Genomic DNA, 19930 nt, shown 5'->3' on the forward strand with positions numbered 1-19930 from the left:
AGAGTGGCATTGTAGTAGTCCTATCTTTAAGCTACCGATGCCTGAACTGCTGTGGTTATGCTGCCCCCCAGTCCAGGAACAGTCACAGTTGTCTTACTAGCTGAAGTCTGTGGAAAAAAAAGAAGTAACAAAACAAAGTTCTTACAAAGCATTTAAAGTAGCAGAGAGCCACAGATTTGGTCTTCAGCTGAGGACAAAATACAGGTGAAGAGAAGCCAACCAAGGAAGCCAGTTCCGTATTCTGTGATATTAGCCAGGGTTGGGGCAGGATTTGTAGCAGTTGTCTGAAGCGCAGACAGCCATGGTGTGCCCACCATTTTAGATTTGCAATGCTCTGGTACAGAATCACTCCAGACTGTGGATGTCTTAGCCTTGCACCAAGCAATATAAAAACTGATCCTAGGATGTTGGGGGAGGGGGGCAGAAAAGTGGGTAGGGACCATCTTGTGCCAAGATCAGCACCCGCCAGATCTTGGCAGCTGCCCAAAGTGTCAGATGCTGAGGCCAGGCTTACCTCAGAAGGTGGCAGGGGGCATGGAAGAGCCACACAATATATATAATACTATAATATTAGTATATTATACGTAGGGCTGCCTCTGAAGACTGCTTGGAAACTTCAGCTAGTGCAGAATTAAGCAGCCGGGTTGCTCACTGGAACAAGACGGTTTGAGCATATTACACCAATCCTGGTCCGACTGCACTGGCTACCAATTAGTTTCCGGGGCCAATTCAAAGTGCTGGTTTTGACCTGTAAAGCCTTTAAACGGCAAAGGACTGCAACACCTCAAGGACCGCCTCTTTCCATATGAACCTATGCAGACCCTGAGATCATCTTCTGAGACCCTCCTTCGTGTGCCGCCTCCTCAAGAGGTCCAGAGGGTGGCAACACAAGAACAGGCCTTCTCTCCAGCGGCTCCCCATCTGTGGAATGCTCTCCCTAGGGAAGTTCGCCTGGCACTTTCGTTATACACCTTTAGGCGCCAGGCAAAAATGTTCCTTTTTAACCAGGCCTTTGGTTGACCCGATTGACAGCCTATACCCTTTTAAAATGTGGCTCTTTTTGGGGGGGGGTATTGGGTTATTGTTCTTATTTTGATTTTATATATTGTGATCTTTTCTGTGAACCACCCTGAGACCTCCAGGTGGTATATAAATTAAATAAAATAAATCTCAGCGGGCAAATAGATTCAAGTGGGTGGAGATGGTTCCAGTTGCATCTTCTCTGCAATAACTAGGGATCCTGGCAGACCTTAACCTTTTTTATGCCTTGACTTTCTCAGCCCATCAGTTCTCCCTGGTCCTTCTCCTTCAAAATCCATTCCAATACCCCAGCCTTTCCGACCAGCAGACGAAGACCATCGGAATCAGTTTGGTCAACGAGACCGTTCCTCATCTGCCCCCAACGTGCACATCAACACTATAGAGCCTGTCAACATTGATGTAAGTTGCCACCTAAGCTTGGTCTTTAGAAGCAGAACGTTTCTTTTCCTTTGCTATGCTACTTGAGGAAGGGGTGGGCAAACAATGGGCCATAGGACTTGATAACCTGGATAAGTCCTTTCTCCCAGCTTATATAGCAGAGCCTTCTTGCCGCTACCTCCTGTTCTTCCAAGGGTGGAGGAACAAGTGGGTGTATAGGGTTGGAAAGAGAATTAAGACTGTCTTTTAACTGTGTGTGTGTGTCCATTCTTGAACTCTTTGGAGGAGAAGGAAAGGGATATTTGTTAATCGGCTGCAGATTCTGAGCCATGCATTGCGTTATCTCTGATGATCAAACTCACATACACAGTGATGGATCTTAATACATCATGCTGCCTGAGTTTTCAGTCCCCATGTATAATATCAGGAATTGGTGTTATGGGCAAGTTCACATATTCTGTTTAAGTGACAGCCAACCCTGTGATAGTCTGGCAGACTGTGTCCATGACTACATAAATGGGTGAGACGTTATTGTTTGTTACCCACCCAGAGCCTTCAGAATGGGGAGGGATAAATACAGAAAAAATAATCCTTTCCCAGCTTGGCTGCCATGGCTGGGTAAAAATAAAAAATTACGATGTTGATTTCACACTATGTGATTTCCAACTATTTCACACCCTTTGATTACAGCTTGGTGGTTGTTACTAAATGGAACAGGTGAATGTGTTCTAATACATGCTGTGTGCATGTTCATGGCCTGAACAAATTTTTGACTGGAACATTTTGTCCCTAATTATTTAAATTTGTCTAATACAAAGTCCAAGGTAGGTAGTGAGATCTTGTGTGTGCAGCAGCTAAAAATTACTGTGGATGACAGCCAACCATGGTGATCTAGTTTCACAATGGACTTCCCTTTCCACTCCTTCTACCTGCAGCCCCTTGCACATCCTCAAAATCTGCTTTGGGGGGTAGTGGGAGGAGAGGAAGGGCCATCACATCCACTGGCATGACGTTGAATATAGCCCTGAGCATACAGGCGCCTGCAATCCATTGGTATTACCTCATGCTATTCTCCTAGGACATCCCAAAACAGAATTAGTTGCCACTTCTATTTTGCTTGATGAATCTGTATTAACTCAGAAGCTTGCTATTTGTTCATAGTGGAAGTGGTCCATAAACTTAACGCCTTGCCTATTTAACACTGCTAATTGATGATCATCATTCTCCTTGTAGTGTCAATCAATAGTCTTCATTTTCCCTTGCTCTTTTTGAACAATATTTTAAGACTATCTGTTAGAGCAGAACATGACTCTGGCGTCTTTCCCCCGCTGCTTCTTGACCCTATTTGCTAATTCATTTAGCTTGCCATACCCAGCAAAGTTCAAATGGCCCTATGCGTGGGCAGGTATTGGCAGGCAAGTGACCATTTTGTGGACAGGAGGAAACATCTTCTTTATCTATGCAACTGTTGTCAGTTGACATTTCTTATATTTGTGTTATATCACCGTAATTATGACAAGCAACTGAATTAATGCATTAATAAGATGCATACAGCTTTGTTTTTGATTTGTAGGAGTTGATTAGAGATCAAGGGTTGCGAGGAGAGGGAGGTAAGTGATTTTGTTCTCTTGCATAAAAAATGCATTGCTTTGCCCCCTCCCCTTTGTTCCACCTTCTTTTGCAAAATACAGACACAGAGAGAAATGTAAACAGAACAGTGAAATTTAGCTGCACTTGCTTGTCCCATGACCTTTGAGTTTGTTTGATGAAAAGTTTTAGTGGTTCACTCCCATTGTGGGCGAAGAGGAGGGGAGAACATCATGCAAAGTGGTAGCCAGTGTTTTTTGTGTTTTTTTTCTAAAGTGGGTTATCAGATGGGAATAGTAGGAGGTAACTGACCTTCAGTAAAGTTATACTTCTTTACCTTCCTTTTATCTTAAAAAGGCCAAACGTGCCACCCATCTATCTTGATATACAACCAGAACACCTACACAACAAGGACTCTCTAGGGGCCTGTCAGCCAGCACAATTTGTGAGCAGAATACTGAGCACTGTTCCTCTCTAATTTTACAACATGGGAGCATCCTAGAAAAATCCTCATGGTATTCAGAACCACGAAGGCTTGATCTATGTGACTGTTGAGAATGCAACAGTCATTAGCATATCCATAACTTTCTTGGTAGTAGAATAGATCAGATGTACACATATTTTGATATATTTTTAAAACAAGCTCCCAATAAACAGGGCACCTGGCTTTAATGTTTCCAATATATAATTTTTTTGAAACCAATCCTTACAAATACAGCCCTAAAGGAAGCATTCCCTTCTATGTTGTGAGAGTCAGAGTTGAGGAAGTCTTCTGCCATGACACATGTGCCTTGTCTGAGAGCAAGGTATGCTTTTTCCTATAGATTGATTGATTTTGTTCCTGATTGCATATTCATACCGATTTAAGATGGATGTCAGGAATGGGCAGGAGACTGAGGGACCGGACAGAGGAGGAAGATGCAGGGTAAACGGCCAGCGATTTCTGGGGTTCTGGGCCATGTATGTGGCAGCAACCAGGGGAGGGGGAAGATATGGGGCAGCCAGAGAAACAGGGGAATAGGAGGCGGAGGAAATTCTGCAGGAGGTCTTGGGAGTCTGAAGAGCCCGCAACAGCCCCAAAGAAAGTTGTGCCTTCAGAATCCCTTCTGCTGTCTCCATGCTCAAGGAGGGGCTTGAAGTGACAAAGCTGCCATTAAGGAGGGGCTGTTGGGTGCTTGCGCGAGTGCACCGCATCAGACAAGGGTGGAAGAAAGCAGGGGCAGCAGGGCCACACTGCCACTCTCAACTGGGCCGCGGAGGGAGCTTGCCTAGGCAGCTAGTTAAAAGGGAGTGGTGTGTATATCTGGTGCACCAGAGGAGCTGATGTGCCAATACAGAACTAAACATCTAGCTGCTGCTCCTCAGTCTGGATGCATCCAGGACAACAGGTATGGTGGCTAAGATGCTCCCATGCAGTAAAAAAGTAAAGCAGCCTTGAATTGACTTCTCATGAATGGGTCCAACTCTTGAGAGTAAAAGCCAGCACTGTGTGTTTATATCCTTTCCCCACCTTGTAACAAACGTGCTTATGGCAGCTGCTGCTGCTGCAAAACCTGTTTGGGTTAGAGCTCCATTTGCTAACTGGCTGCCAGGCTTCACATTAAGGCTTTGACTTGGCTCGTCATCATTTGAGTGCGCAGTATGGGCTTTGCCATATAATGCAGGAGAGCATGTGTCCCTAATCAGCCGGCCTTTTCGCTTTCCATAGCTTCTTTTATGTCCCACCCCCACCTCCCTTTCTTTTTATCCCATTTGCAATTTACGACTTCAGTGTTCCAAGACAAACCTTGTTTCAGCCAGGATTTCCTTCTTCTTCTTCTGTTGGTTCCATCTGACAAGCTGGCTACTACTTTGCAATTTTGAGTTCGGAGGTGTGAATCAAAACCGCAAACCCCACCAGTTTAATTATATTGCCCATTTTGACTATTGTGTATGTCCAGGTAGCTGTGGCTTTTGAACAGTTTTGCCCATTTTGTCCCAACATTTAAATGTTGTGTACTATGATGTCATTTTAAAACTCTGGTCAATAAGCTCTCTGCTGGGCATCTGAGAATATGTAGCAATTCCCTGCCATTTGAAAGTATGCTGTTCAGGGTTTTGTTTTTGGTTTTTTTGTGTGTTTTTTTAAAACAAAAAAAGTAGAAATATGGGGTTCTCCCCTACAAAGTCATAAACAATCTATGCCTAGGAGTCAAAGCACCTTAGTTATGTCCCATGACTTTCATTTCTTCTGTGTGTCTGTCTTCCTGTCTCTGCCTGCCCGTCTCTTTCTCTCTAACAGCCCCTATGAACCAGCTGATGCGCTGCCTTCGGAAATACCAATCCCGGACTCCCAGTCCCCTCCTCCATTCTGTCCCCAGTGAGATAGTGTTTGATTTTGAGCCTGGCCCAGTGTTCAGAGGTAGTTGGGCTCTTCTTTCTCGTTTTCACCCAAATCCAACTAAATAAAAACCACAGATGCTGTTTGTGCCTCACCCTCACAGCGTGTGTATGTAAGTGTGTGAGTTTATCAAAACACTGTCTTTTTTGTTTTTGTTTTTTGGGTTTGTTTGTGTTTTTTTGGCTTGGCCTGGCTGGAATGCTTTGAATGTGCTTTTTCACCCATTTTCACTCACCCTTATTAAACTCACAAATTACTCTGCGTTGGATATAGAGCATTGTAGAGACGATGTTTTTTCCATGCTGCCTTTCAAAAAGTGTTGCTTGTTGCAAGGGTCTCTAGTTGCAATGGAAATAAGGATAGGAGAGGTCCTGCAAACGCTTAACATCTGTACAAACTATTTTGCACTCCAAGAGATTCTTCTATTAAAGGCTGCCAACTGACCTCACCCACCCCAAAGAAAACAGCCTAGCCTACTCCTGTACCTTTAACAATAGGTTGCATCTGCCAAAATTAACAGGTTAAGCCTTTTCTTGGCAACAGATCAGCCTGCTTTTAAAGTCACAAGAGCGAAGGTTGGTAGAAAAGTTGACAACCCTAGCTGGGGTTCCAGCAGAACCATTCTTGTTGTCTGTCTGATGTTAAAGCTTTGCAGGATTTTGGAGGAGACTGATATTCCTAATTTCCTTGACTGTCAGTTTCAACTTAATGCTTGAGATAGAGCTCCTCAATTAATATTGTCTTTCAGAGAACTGTTGCAAAGTACTAACAATTCTGCTGACAACTCACTTCAGTATATAATTAATTACCTTCTAGTATAATTTATCTCACTGATGATATGTTGGGGCTGTGACTAATCTGGATACTAATGGAATATATTACAGAACTCTGCAGACATCAGTTGAAATCAGGTTCGGTTTGTGTACTAAAGCACAAGCAAGTTCCATTTCGACTTAAGTCTGTAGCTATTTGGCTGCCTCTAAACAAATTCTGCTAAGCAAAAGCATCAGGGCTGCAATCTAGCACAGAACTGGGCATGCTTAGTGATATTTTTCTCTCTCTACTAGATTGTGGCCCAGATGTTAAACTGAAGCATGATTCTGATGCGGCAGTGCACAGCCATAAAACGCATACAAAAACAGCGACACACAAATTTGAATGCTTCCATTTTGAAGCAATAGGCAGTTCACCCCACTTGTTAAATAATTTCCAAAATGTATAGATTGATCTCCAACTAAGTCACACTCGGAGTAAACCTGTTGAAATTGATGAACTTGTTATTGGAGTCGATTGATTTCATTTAGTTTACTTGTGAGTATGACCCACGTTGGATCTCACTCGTAGCTTTCATAATAGTTTAACCAGATAAATCAGATTGAACACTGTCTAAATAAGGTTTTATGTTTTGTGATAAGTAGTGCAGCTTTTTCAAAAGTTTCAGGTTTTAATTATGACCGTACAGATAATATCACTTCTAAAAAGTGAATAAGAGCAGTCCCCTCCTGCTGTGGGATTAGCATTGTATTGATGGTCCTGTGTCTTTTGAAATTTAGTCCAACACTCCTGGAAAGTGTCAAGATGACACTTCAGACCAAGTTAGCAGTTTGTTTAAAAAAATAGCAATTTCCAATGGTAATTTTACACATTCATTTCCCCACACAGAGCTTTTTCTTCAAATTTTCAAATCCCAATAGATACTGGCCCTGCTATGTAAATCCTGGTTAATGACTCCCTGTGAAAGAATAGCAATCTAGTGCATCCTGCCCAATCACTCTTACCCTGGCACAAGCAGGACCAGCAAGGCATAAAACTTAGTTTAGCATGATGTCTCATAAACTATGCACGTAAAGCCAAAAACAAGCCTTGGGTTTGCCACACTGGTTTGTTCAAGAGAAACAACCACGATCCTGGGTTTGGGAGAAAAGACAGCCCGGGCTTCATGGCTTTTTCATTACAATCATACCAAGGGAGGAGCAAATTGTGAGTCAACAGGCAGCATTACCATGGGATGTGAACGGCATCATAGGAGTGGAAAGGGTGGATACTACAAGTGCAGAAAAAGCAGAAGTAACCACTGTTATGTGTAGACTGAGAGGACAGACCGAAAGATGCTGCAGAGAAGAGGAGTTAAGGGCCTCAATGCAGAAATCTGGGCTGCATTATTCAGTCTGAGCCAGAGGTGGAACATCTGTAAGGAAGCGTCATGGATAGCGGGAGAGAGTAAATTGGATAGAAGACCAGGGAAAAGCCAGGCATTCGTTATAGCTGAAACCATCAGCGCAATGAGAGCCCTCAATGAGAAAAATTGTTCGTCTAGGAACAAAGCTGTAAGGTCCCCCAACCCATTACAGGATGCAGGAAATATGAGAAGCCTTTAGTCCGCTAAGGCAGAAGTCGTAAATGCACTTGTGAGGCGTAAGCCCCTTTGAACACAGTGAGACCTACTTCTAAAGTAAATAGGCGTAGGATTGCACTCAGAATTGTTCTGTTGGGAAAAGAAAACAGTTGTAAACTTAAATAGTACTGTCATGGATTTTACTCTTCCAAATCTGGGCTTCTGATATTCCAATACCCAAATTGCATTTTTATTCTTGTAGTGCCAACTAGTAGTGCTCTGTAAATAATAATACTCCTATTGAATGCTTTTAGGGTGGGGTGCTGCTTAAGGTAAATGAGATAGTTGAGCAGAAGGCAACTTCTGCTTGGATACTACTTTTGTGACAGCTCCTTCACAAGCCCAGCAGCAGAACAAACCATGACCCCCACACTGTGTTATTGCAGGGCTCAGAATCCCTGAAGCCTCGTAGAGGATTCAGCACAAAATCCATCTGTGTGTTGCTTCCTTGCTTTTGTGTCCAGGCCAGTAACATCTTTTGCCCAGTTATAAGATAGGCTTCAGCCGCTTGAATTAGTTCCCTTTCAGGTGGCATTATAAAGCTGTGTAGATTTAGGCCTATTTGTGGCTCTTGTGTTCATCTCTTTACATGAATATCTCCCTTCAGCTTCAAGAGCTGTTTGCTATGTAGCGTGTGGGGTGGGGGAAGCCTAACAACTGAGAAGGGGAAGCATTTCATAGACCCTGTTAGGTTCACAGAACTCACTTTACAGTTCTCTGGATCTTGGCCTCCCCTTTTAATATTCTTTCCATTGAGTCCAAGTTGGTTTCATGTCCAACTGTAGTCAGATTATCCTAGGGCAGCCTTTGCTAATCTAGTGTCCTCCAAGTGCTTGGGATCACAACTTTCGTCAGCACAGCCGAAAACACCTGGAGGGCGTCAGTTTGGGGAAGGCTGTTACAGGGTTAGTGGTAGCAAGTCAGGAAAGCCAGCAGAATTAAACAAAATATAAAATAGTCTGAAGTTTCTTTTAAAAACAGGCAAACCAAGTGCACAAACACGGTTTCACTTTGCATCTTGCCTGCTCAAAGAAAGGATGCGTGCAGCCCAGAAAAATCTAAAATGTGCTTCAGGTTGTTTGATTAAGGTGGGCTTTAAATCTTTAAGCCTTTTAACTCCTTTTGCACTCATTTTACAGGCCCAGTCCCCCTTTCACATTAGTTTAAATCCGTAGTTTGATATGAATGAGCAACACGCAGGTCCACATTGCTCAAAAGTTCCCATGGTGCTCCTTTCCCACTCCTGATTCTGCTCCATGGACCAAATAAGCCAAAGTCTGGCTTGTCCAGTTGTCAAAACCTGGGCTCAAGGTCCTCCAGACAAACCACAAGCTGTAATTGAGGCTTGCTCTTCACTTACGACTTGTGGTTTGCAGAAAACCAGTCACAAATCAGTGTTCAGACAAGATAACCGGTCAGACTCTGGATTGTTTCATCTTTGGAGTGGCAGGAGCAGGGAAGGTGCTCTGGGGGAACTTATGAGCATTGAGCAGCATGTTGCTCACTCGTAGCGCACCAAAGTCTGTTTTAAACTATGGCTTAATGTAACATGTGAGCTGGTCCAATAATTAAGCAACTAATTGCAACTGGGCAGTTTGCAGTGATTGCTGTTGAACAAGCTTGATCTTTCCTCTTTTGTGAATTAAAGGCACAATCCCACAGAAATCAGCAGATTTTTAAAAACTGAATTTAGTGTGCTAGGACTGCAACCTGAAAATGTATGTTAAGTGCACTTGTTTCTTAAGTCTTACCTCTTACTTTTAAATGCCTTTTATGTTTGGAAATATTGCATCTTAACTGCAGTTTCTGCACTTAACTATTGTGTGAAACAAGCCTAGCAGGGAATGTTTATGTCTTTAGAAATCCAGAAGTACTTTTGACTTTTAATCTCAAATACAGGCTCAACCACGGGTTTGTCTGCCACACCACCTGCATCCTTACCCGGGTCCCTCACCAATGTGAAAGCGTTGCAGAAATCCCCGGGGCCTCAGCGAGAGAGGAAGTCTTCCTCCTCTTCAGAAGACCGGAGCAGAATGGTAAGTCCAAAGTTGGTTTATTGAATTGAATTGGCAACCAGGCTTTACCACGTTAGAGACTCAGTGTAGATGTTGTGCTGCCCAAACTTCTAACTGTGGTTAGAAAATCAGGAGTGCCCCAAACACTTGGGCACTTATTCTTCCCCCTCCTCCTATATGCCAATTCCCCCTCCCCTTCATTTGCAGAGGTAAACTTAGTGTAGCATTATGCACTATGGCTGCAAACTATGGGTTGTAACTACTTATGGTTAGCAAAAACAAAATACGAAACACCAGTGTAGTTGTAAGGCTTTCTGCGCTAGGAAAACATATGGATGTATTACTAAGGTTGCTTTTCTTGCAGAAAACTCTTGGTCGGCGAGACTCAAGTGATGATTGGGAAATACCAGATGGCCAGATCACAGTTGGACAAAGGATAGGGTCTGGGTCATTTGGAACAGTCTATAAGGGAAAGTGGCATGGTAGGTAATTCCTGCACCAAACCATTTTTTATTTATGAGTTGATTTTTTTTTTCTATTTTAAAGCTTGTGACACCAAAACCTTAGCAGATTAAGCCGATCTCAGTTTTGTTAATGCCTTTGAGGCCTCTTATTCTTTGTTGTCTCTGTAAAAGCTCTCCCAAGTTTGTGTGCTAGAGTGAGAAGAGTGTCTTTTGAAGGAAAACGCAGTAGTTGGGGTCCAAATCCTGTGCAGACGTTTCTATGCACCCAGTGGAGCTTTAGTCTTGCGGTTTTTTTGAACAGCAGTGTTCTACGCTGCATAGCAGATCTCTTTCGAAAAGGAGGGCTCAGGCATCCAAAAGCAGTTTGTGATACAGCACGACAATAGTAATCAAAAGGAAGAAAAGCCACATTTTGCACCTAGAACACCACATAACAATATCTGAGTTTTGTATTCTGCTTTTTAAAAAGAAAAGTTGAGCAGCAGTATTATACAGCTGATATTCTTTAAAACTGCTTTTTCAGGTGATGTCGCAGTGAAAATGTTGAATGTTACAGCCCCCACCCCTCAGCAGTTACAAGCCTTTAAAAATGAAGTAGGAGTGCTCAGGTAAGGTTGTGTTAGTTGCATTTTGATGGCTTGACTTCCCTTGAGAAGCCAGTGAGCTTGAGCCATTTGTTCAGAACACTGTGCTCCTCCCAGTCCTTCTGCTGAAAGCAGTTTGTGTTTTCCTGATATTTTCTGGTCCTGTGTTATCCCTTATAAGCATGTCTTCATGCCCACACAGTGAGGGAATACTGGATGCTTCTGCATTGTCAATCCATGTTACCACGAGAGAGAAAGCAAATCTTTCCTGCACTTCCTTCTCAGCCTTCATGGATCCTTGTTTTCCCTGGCTCTGCTCTGCTTGATGACCTTTCCCCCATCGCTCCCTCTCATAGTAAATTCATGTGCTGAATGCCAAGAGCTACATACCCAAAATGGAATCATTGAGAAACAAGAGGGAGGTATCGACATGCTTGGGAGAAGCCTGAGTACAAAAATATTTTTTTAAAAAAATCTATAGGGGCACTCCCCCCCCCCCCAAAAAAAAACCAAATAAAAAATATCCGGATGAGCACTGAGTCTGCTCAGAAGCCCGAAGAATGCTAGGTGTCAGTAGAAAAGAACAGCAGCAAATCCCAGGGCAGGGAGAGAAAAGGTGACACGATGGGTCCCAGAAGAGGTTGTGGCTAACTGGAACTCTGAGCCGAAGCATTCCTGTTGTGAGGCAAGAATCCCCTGTAACATTGCAGGTTCCCAGTGTCTTGTCAAATGCCAACTGTGAGCCTTCTAGGCACAGTCTGTGCTAATTCTTCAAAGTGTCTGTCACAGTAGATAGAAGTTTTACTCCATCTTTCAGACTTCAGGTCATTCAATTAAATTGATTGGCAGGAGAATCTGTACAGACAGCAATTATTTCATATGGGGTTGTATCCAGTTTTGCCTTTGCCTTTGCGGAAAGCACTTCTGCTTGCCCAAGTCGGGGTGGAGCATCTCCCTTGCTCCCTGAAAACCTGTTCTCAAGGTTTAGAAGACCTTTCATATCAGAACAGGATATTGGGCAGAGGGCTGCGGTAGGTGGGTAGGTAACAGTTGTGTACCCCAACCTGAGTACGTAGTGGCAGGGATAGGTAAGCTGAGGTCCTCTAAAGAGGATGGCCATCATCCTTGGTCATTTAGCTGTACAGCTGAGGGCAGATGGGAGTTGGAGTGTAACAACATCTGCAGGGCACTAAGGCTTAACCACTGTTGAATGCAACCCATGATGCAAAACAGCAACAACAACAATTTTATTATTTATACCCTGCCCATCTGGCTGGGTTTCTCCAGCCACTCTGGGTGGCGTGCAGAATATATAATACATTTAATGAAATAGCTGCTACAGGATGTGGCAGTGGTCACTTGCTTTAGATGGCTTTAAAGGGGATTTGACAGTTTCAGCCATGATGTCCATATGGAATCTGCACTAGATGGACTTTGGTGGAGCCAACAAGATTCATCATATATCAGGGCATTCATTGTTCGAGCCCTTCAATCCATCAAAAGTGTTTTCAGTGATTTTAAGCACTCCTTTCTTTCCACAGGAAAACAAGACACGTGAATATATTGCTTTTCATGGGTTATTCAACAAAGCCGCAGTTGGCTATAGTTACGCAGTGGTGTGAAGGCTCCAGTCTTTACCACCATCTACACATCATTGAGACCAAATTTGAGATGATCAAGCTGATAGATATTGCACGGCAGACAGCACAAGGAATGGAGTAAGTATAGTATCATATACTCATTAGGAGAGAAGGAGGGAAAAGAGAGTTCTTGCCAGTGCATGTGGCAGGGATAGACAACCTGTGGCCCTCCGGACGTTGTTGGACTACAGCTCCCATCAGCCTCAGCCAGAATGGTCAGTGATGATGGGAGTTGTAACTATCAGCATCTGGAGAGTCGCAGGTTCCACATCCCTAACACATGAGGTTAATTTGGCAGCGTCATAGAATCAGTGGGGATGCATTCTCGTAAATTCTTCCAGATACTTTGTCTGGTGGCATAGACACTTGGAAATTGACATGAAGTCCCTTCTTTTTAATATGACTTGACAGTGATTATTGTTTGGTAGTGTTTAAAAGCTCTCCAATATTATGTCGAGTGTTTGCTTAAAATTGAGGTCTCACTTTGAAGTGTTTTATACAACTCCAATACTATTTCGAAGTGGGCATTTTTTTCCCCTATGGCAAGCAGTTTTTTCCTTACTAGTCTTTTGTTCAAACTTAGCACATTGTTTAAAGAGTTTCATCATTTTTACTTTTTACTGAAGACAGCTAGAATAAAATCTCTTACATTTTTCCTCCAGCTAACAAGGGCTGACACCAAGTCTTGTCATAAAACACTAACAGCTGTAAAGACTGATCAGTAGCCGTATTTGGGTGACTATCACAGGAGAGAAGCTCTTACCAAGACATTTTAAATATAACTGTATTTGTTTTTAACGTATGGTGCTAAAGGAGTTTATACCCAAAGCACTGCTTTTCCATGAGGGGGGAAAAATGAATAGGTTTAGTATTTTAATTCCCATTCCTGATAACACAGAAGGGCTAAGCTGGAAGGGCTTAGAATGGAAGCTCACATTTTTTTCTAGTGCTGCTTCCTGGCATATCTGCATAGAAACAAGCAACTGAGCTGCATTGCCTTCAGGCTTCCTCCAGCATGCATATGGCCTGCTGTGATATGCCCTCTTCCCCAAGTCAAGCCTTGCTGCAGATTGGCATTCATGTAATACCAGCATGTTTTAACAGTCTTCCCAGTAACAGGAACAATGAGTGTGTGATTTGTGTTTCTCTACAGTGTTCTGATATAAAGGAGAATGATTTCTCATCTTCCCTTTTCTCCTAAAACATTTCAAGTGGGTGTGAAGAAATTGGCAGCAGTGCCTCATGATACTAGAGGGGTGGAATATGATGGAACCATAAATGTCACTTAGGCTAATAAATATGAAGCTGTCTTATAGCTGATATCTTCCGGCTGCCCAATCCTAAGCTTGTCTACTTGGTTTGAATTGCATTAATTTCCAGGCAACTTACTGCCAAGTAATTCATTTTTGTATTTTTACCTGCTTTTCAGCCGGGATTGGCACCCAAAAACAGATTGCACTGAAAACCCACTATTAAAATGAAATTTACAATATATTAGAGCAGTGGTTCCCAATTAGCTAACTACTGAGGACCCCCTGTTTTTCAAAAGCCAAGCCACAGACCCCCTACTTCTGAAAATTTTGATAACTACGATGGTTACCTCAGCAAAGCAGTTTTTTGAACAAAGGATTTTAGGTCTACTGAAAACAGATTATTATCATGCAAAAATGACAAATATTTAGTTGGGGGGGACGCAAGGGATGGGGCCACGGACCCCCTGGGTGCGTTCCGTGGACCCCCAGCAGTCCCCAAACCCTTGATTGGCAACCAGTGTATTAGAGAGATTAGGAGATGTTTGGGCCCTGGCAAAGTCTAAGCTCCAGGCTGTTCCTCCCAAAGGGGAGTGGGCAGAAAGAGCTGCAGATTTGTGCATGGTGTGTAGGTTTGCAATTCAGTTGTCTTAAAAAGCTGGGGCGTTGCAGGTGCTGATAATAATAATAATAATAATTATTATTATTATTATTATTATTATTTATTATTATTTGTACCCCGCCCATCTGGCTGGGTTTCTCCAGCCACTCTGGGCGGCTTCCATAGAAACCAAAAATACACTAAAATATCACACATTAAAAACTTCCCTGAACAGGGCTGCCTTAAGATGTCTTCTGAATGTCAGGTAGTTGTTTATCGCTTTGACATCTGATGGGAGGGCGTTCCACAGGGCGGGCTCCACTACCGAGAAGGCCCTCTGCCTGGTTGCCTGTAGCTTTGCTTCTCGCAATGAGGGAACCGCCAGAAGGCCCTTGGCACTGGACCTCAGCGTCCGGGCAGAACAATGGGGGTGGAGACGCTCCTTCAGGTATACTGGGCCGAGGCCGTTTAGGGCTTTAAAGGTCAACACCAGCACTTTGAATTGTGCTCAGAAACGTACTGGGAGCCAATGATAGGTGCAAGCTGACATAGCAAGCTGACTACTTGAAGGAAGAATGAGAGACAGATGCAGTAAATAAACAAATGGCTTAGACACTGTACAATTTAGAGACTACCTTTTGCCATATGTTTGTGTCATCTTTGAGATCATTCAGCTTCACGCAGGCTCTTGATAAGCAGAAATATATAGTCAACTTTCTATCTAATATTTTCTTGCTTTCCAGTTACTTGCATGCCAAGTCAATCATCCACAGAGACCTCAAGAGTAATAGTATCCTTTTTCTAAGAGACCTGACCTTTATTGTTCTTCCTCCCCTTCCCACATCCCTAAAGTGAGTATCTGTTCTGAAAACATGAGAGGAAAAAGTATGGTTAGGTGAAATCAGCTGATGATCTGTGAGCAAGGTAGTTGTCCCACTCAAGGCTTTTTGAAGGGTTTATGCCTAACTAGCAGCAGTGGAGCAGAAGTGAGGATTTACATCCAAATTTGTATCTTACTGAAAATGTGAAGTGTGAATAAATCCGTATCTGCATTCTGATTCATATTTAGTTTATCCTTGTAATTACTAGTCCAGCAGGCAATATGCACATGGTTCTCCTTTGCTAAATCAGGGTGATTTGTTCTTTGTTGCATGATGACATCAAGCCAAAAACAAATCAAGTGTTGATTGAAGAAGTATCATGCACACAAGTGATGTATATTATTATGTGACACCATGGAAGCACTGTGCTGGCTTCCTCTCAAACCAACATTTGACATGCCGGAAACTCCCACTAGCCTTTTCAGATTTTGAAGACCCCATACAGTCAACCCAGTTATAGAGACTCTTCCTTAGTTTGTTTATTGTGCTTACTATTAGATAATAGGAGCACTGTTCAAATTTCAGCTTAGAATCTATAAGTAGCGACTAGATAATAATGCAGGATGATGATCTGGGCTTTTGTAGTAGTTGAATGGGCACAATATGTACTCTGATGGGAAATTAGGATTGCCTCTTTCCCCCCTTTTTTTCTTTACATCCTCTGTTCAGATATATTTCTTCATGAAGACCTCACAGTAAAAATAGGTGACTTTGGTCTAGCAACAGTGAAATCACGATGGAGCGGGTCCCATCAGTTTGAACAGTTGTCTGGATCAATTCTATGGATGGTAAATAAAGGGGGTATTCTCTGAACTATTTTTTTGAGCCACCCGATAGCTGACACCATCTCCTGTGTAGATGTATATTCATTGTGCCTCTAGGATAGGGATAGCAACATTTATAAGGCATCGTAATAGAGGACTGCACTCCGCTGCACATGGAACCTTCTGCTTTTTGTATGGTATTGCAAAGGAGTTCTCCTTTCTCCTCTTTCTGGAGGTGAAATCCCAGTGCACAGATCCCTTGCCGTATTTTATCCAATAGGAGGCTCTATTTTGCAGTCAACTCTGTGTTCATACAAAATGTTAGCCCGGTAGATTTCCCTGTTATAATCACTGAAAAGTGATAATAACTCTCCTTAAAGCAGTTTATTACCTGCATACCTGGGGAAATGATGGATTAATTTGTATTAATGAGTGCCAAATGAGTAGGCTAAATATGTGGCTATTATAGACATCTTACATCCATTAAAGGCTTTTATGTCTCCCTTTCAAGAAATGGAGTCTCCGGGGTTGGTGACGTAAGACATAAGAAAATAGCTTTTCAATGCAACAGAATAAAGCAGTTTTCTTCTCTTCTACATCACAGGCTCCAGAGGTAATTAGGATGCAAGATAAAAACCCATATAGCTTTCAGTCAGATGTGTATGCATTTGGGATTGTTCTTTATGAGCTGATGACTGGGCAGTTACCATATTCTAACATCAACAACAGGGACCAGGTAAGGCATTCATGGCTTTTGGGGAGGCTTGAATTTTGTTGGTGCTTTCACATTCTCATCATTTGTCATTGTCATTGAACCAACCACCTGTCTCCTTGATCCTTGCCCATCCTGGCTTATAAAAGCTAGCCGGGAAGGGCTGGGCGATGGGCTTCGTGGGGTGGTGAATGCTTCCCTCCGTGAGGGAGCCTTCCCAGACCCGCTGAAAGAGGCGGTTATTAAACCGCTTCTTAAAAAACCATCTTTAGATGCGGCCACGATGGCCAACTATCGCCCAGTCTCAAATCTTCCATTCTTGGGCAAGGTGATTGAGCGAGTGGTTGCTGAACAACTTCAGGCACGCCTGGAAGAAGCGGACCATTTGGATCCCTTCCAATCGGGATTCAGGCCTCATCACGGGACTGAAACTGCCTTGGTCGCACTGGTTGATGATCTCCGGCGGGCTAGGGACAAAGGTGAGAGCTGTTTCCTAGTTCTGCTGGATCTCTCAGCGGCGTTTGATACCATCGACCATAACATCCTTCTGGACCGTCTTGAGGGGCTGGGAGCTGGGGGCACTGTCATACAGTGGTTCCGCTCCTTCCTCCTGGGCCGTGTTCAGAAAGTGGTGGTGGGGGATGAGTGTTCAGACCCTTGGGCTCTCACTTGTGGGGTGCCTCAGGGTTCTGTCCTCTCCCCCATGCTTTTTAATATCTATATGAAGCCGCTGGGAGAGATCATCAGGGGGTTTGGACTGGGTGTTCATCAGTATGCAGATGACACCCAGCTCTACCTCTCCTTTAAATCAGAACCAGTGAAGGCGGTGAAGGTCCTGTGTGAGTGTCTGGAGGCGGTTGGAGGATGGATGGCGGCAAACAGATTGAGGTTGAATCCTGACAAGACAGAAGTACTGTTTCTGGGGGACAGGAGGCGGGCAGGTGTGGGGGATTCCCTGGTCCTGAATGGGGTAACCGTGCCCCTGAAGGACCAGGTGCGCAGCCTGGGAGTCATTTTGGACTCACAGCTGTCCATGGAGGCACAGGTTAAATCCGTGTCCAGGGCAGCTGTGTACCAGCTCCATCTGGTACGTAGGTTGAGACCCTATCTGCCCGCGGACTGCCTCGCCAGAGTGGTGCATGCTCTGGTTATCTCCCGCTTGGACTACTGCAATGCGCTCTACGTGGGGCTACCTTTGAAGGTGACCCGGAAACTACAACTAATCCAGAATGCAGCAGCCAGACTGGTGACTGGGAACAGCCGTCGAGACCATATAACACCGGTCTTGAAAGACCTACATTGGCTCCCAGTACGTTTCCGAGCACAATTCAAAGTGTTGGTGCTGACCTTTAAAGCCCTAAACGGCCTCGGTCCAGTATACCTGAAGGAGCGTCTCCACCTCCATCGTTCTACCCGGACACTGAGGTCCAGCACCGAGGGCCTTCTGGCGGTTCCCTCACTGCGAGAAGCCAAGTTACAGGGAACCAGGCAGAGGGCCTTCTCGGTAGTGGCGCCCTCCCTGTGGAACGCCCTCCCACCAGATGTCAAAGAGAACAACAACTACCAGACTTTTAGAAGACATCTGAAGGCAGCCCTGTTTAGGGAAGCTTTTAATGTTTGATGTATCATAGTATTTTAATATTCTTTTGGAAGCCGCCCAGAGTGGCTGGGGAAACCCAGCCAGATGGGCGGGGTATAAATAATAAATTATTATTATTATTATTATTATTATTGTCTGAAATAATTAATGAGTGGTTTACATTTTTAAAATGGCTTTTGGCATAAGTGCCTTTTTTCCTGCTTCAAGTAGACCCTAATTTTTAAAGGTCATATATCAGGAAGTAGAAAAATACAGGAAGTTTTAAGGACATAGACTTGTGGTGTCTTCCACTAGGCCCTCACTTAAGAGCCAGTGTTTTGCATTTGATAGTATTGAGCTTGGACCAGAGAGGCATGGGCCATGTCACCTTGGACAAGTCATGCATTGTCAGCCTAGCCAGCCTCCCAAGTTTTTGGGGATACAGTGGGATCACACACACCCATGTACATTGACTGAATTCCTCAGAGTTAAGGTGGGAGATGACTGCAAGAAAAAATAAACTTTGGCATCAGGTAAAATGAGTGAAGTGCTCTAGTAAGAAACCCAGAGGATGAAATGCCAAGTCCCTAATTTGTTTTTCTTTGATCCATACCACATCCTTGAGTGCTGCAATATTTGGGATATTTTTGCCCTTTTTGATGAGATCTGGTTCTGCACAACTGGGTATCACATTACACTGAACAACTGGCAAGTGAGCAACATTATGGTCAAGATTCAAAGAATAACACAAATAATTTAGGGCTGAGGGTCTTTGGGCTTGGTTTTTTTTCCCCAACTAACAACCTCCATGGTTTTTGAAACTTGGAGAGGGCTTTCAGACTCAGCTTGTGTTGTGGCACATGGTCTTCTCTTTAAGTGAGATTAAGAAATCCCACTGGGTGTGCTCAACCACATGGACATACCTAAAGTAGATCTTTGGATCCTGGCTATCCCTGCAGAACAGGGTGACTGACTATTTCTTGAGTTTTGACAATATCCAGTGGGCTGGCAGACAGCTTGTACAGAATGAATATTAAAATTGAGTTGCACATAGGTTAATTTAGTGTCTACCTTTGAGTTGTCTAGCAGGCAGCATAATTTATTCAATACTGATGCCACATTGCAGATATGTATGTATATCTGAGTGTATGTATTCATATTAATTCATTCCAATCAGACTATAACTGGGTACCAAGCTACCATTGATGAGTATGTTGCACACCTTATTGTGAAATTACTGTTACCCTCCAGTGTGAAAAGAATTTTAAATTTGGGTTTAGAAAATCTTTGAAATATAGGATGGACTGAAAGATCACAAGCTCTGTGCAAGCCTGGAGTTCAGGGTTATTATTATTATTATTTTACATTAACACTTCCCGCTTGCCCAGTTTAATGTAGAAAGTAGATGTTTGCTGGAACCTCCTCATTCCCACTCTTCTTTTCCTCCCTGCTGCAAACAAAGATCATTTTTATGGTGGGGCGAGGATACCTCTCTCCAGATCTCAGCAAAGTGCGAAGTAACTGTCCCAAAGCAATGAAGAGGCTAATGGCAGAATGCTTGAAAAAGAAAAGGGATGAACGACCCCTCTTCCCACAGGTAAGAAATATTCCTAATATTTGACTACATTCAAATTGGACAAATTGCCTTGCTAGGGTCAG

At 43.5% G+C, this 19930-nt stretch overlaps 1 protein-coding gene across 2 annotated transcripts in view; it reads left to right on the forward strand.

Moving 5' to 3' along the window:
• Window positions 1-19930, forward strand: part of BRAF (B-Raf proto-oncogene, serine/threonine kinase) — a 61566-nt gene that overhangs the window by 26541 nt on the left and 15095 nt on the right. The window contains exons 8-18 of one of the 2 annotated variants that reach the window (XM_081024012.1): window positions 1281-1440; window positions 2993-3029; window positions 5288-5407; window positions 9681-9817; window positions 10161-10278; window positions 10784-10868; window positions 12386-12562; window positions 15079-15125; window positions 15886-16004; window positions 16585-16716; window positions 19734-19868. In XM_081024012.1, coding sequence (XP_080880138.1) covers window positions 1281-1440; window positions 2993-3029; window positions 5288-5407; window positions 9681-9817; window positions 10161-10278; window positions 10784-10868; window positions 12386-12562; window positions 15079-15125; window positions 15886-16004; window positions 16585-16716; window positions 19734-19868 — 1267 coding nt within the window. The remainder of the gene's footprint in view (window positions 1-1280; window positions 1441-2992; window positions 3030-5287; window positions 5408-9680; window positions 9818-10160; window positions 10279-10783; window positions 10869-12385; window positions 12563-15078; window positions 15126-15885; window positions 16005-16584; window positions 16717-19733; window positions 19869-19930) is intronic. The other variant, XM_081024013.1, reaches the window with a different exon arrangement.

The sequence above is a fragment of the Podarcis pityusensis genome (assembly GCF_964106645.2).
Source record: "Podarcis pityusensis genome assembly, chromosome: 10".
Classification (NCBI taxonomy): domain Eukaryota; kingdom Metazoa; phylum Chordata; class Lepidosauria; order Squamata; family Lacertidae; genus Podarcis; species Podarcis pityusensis.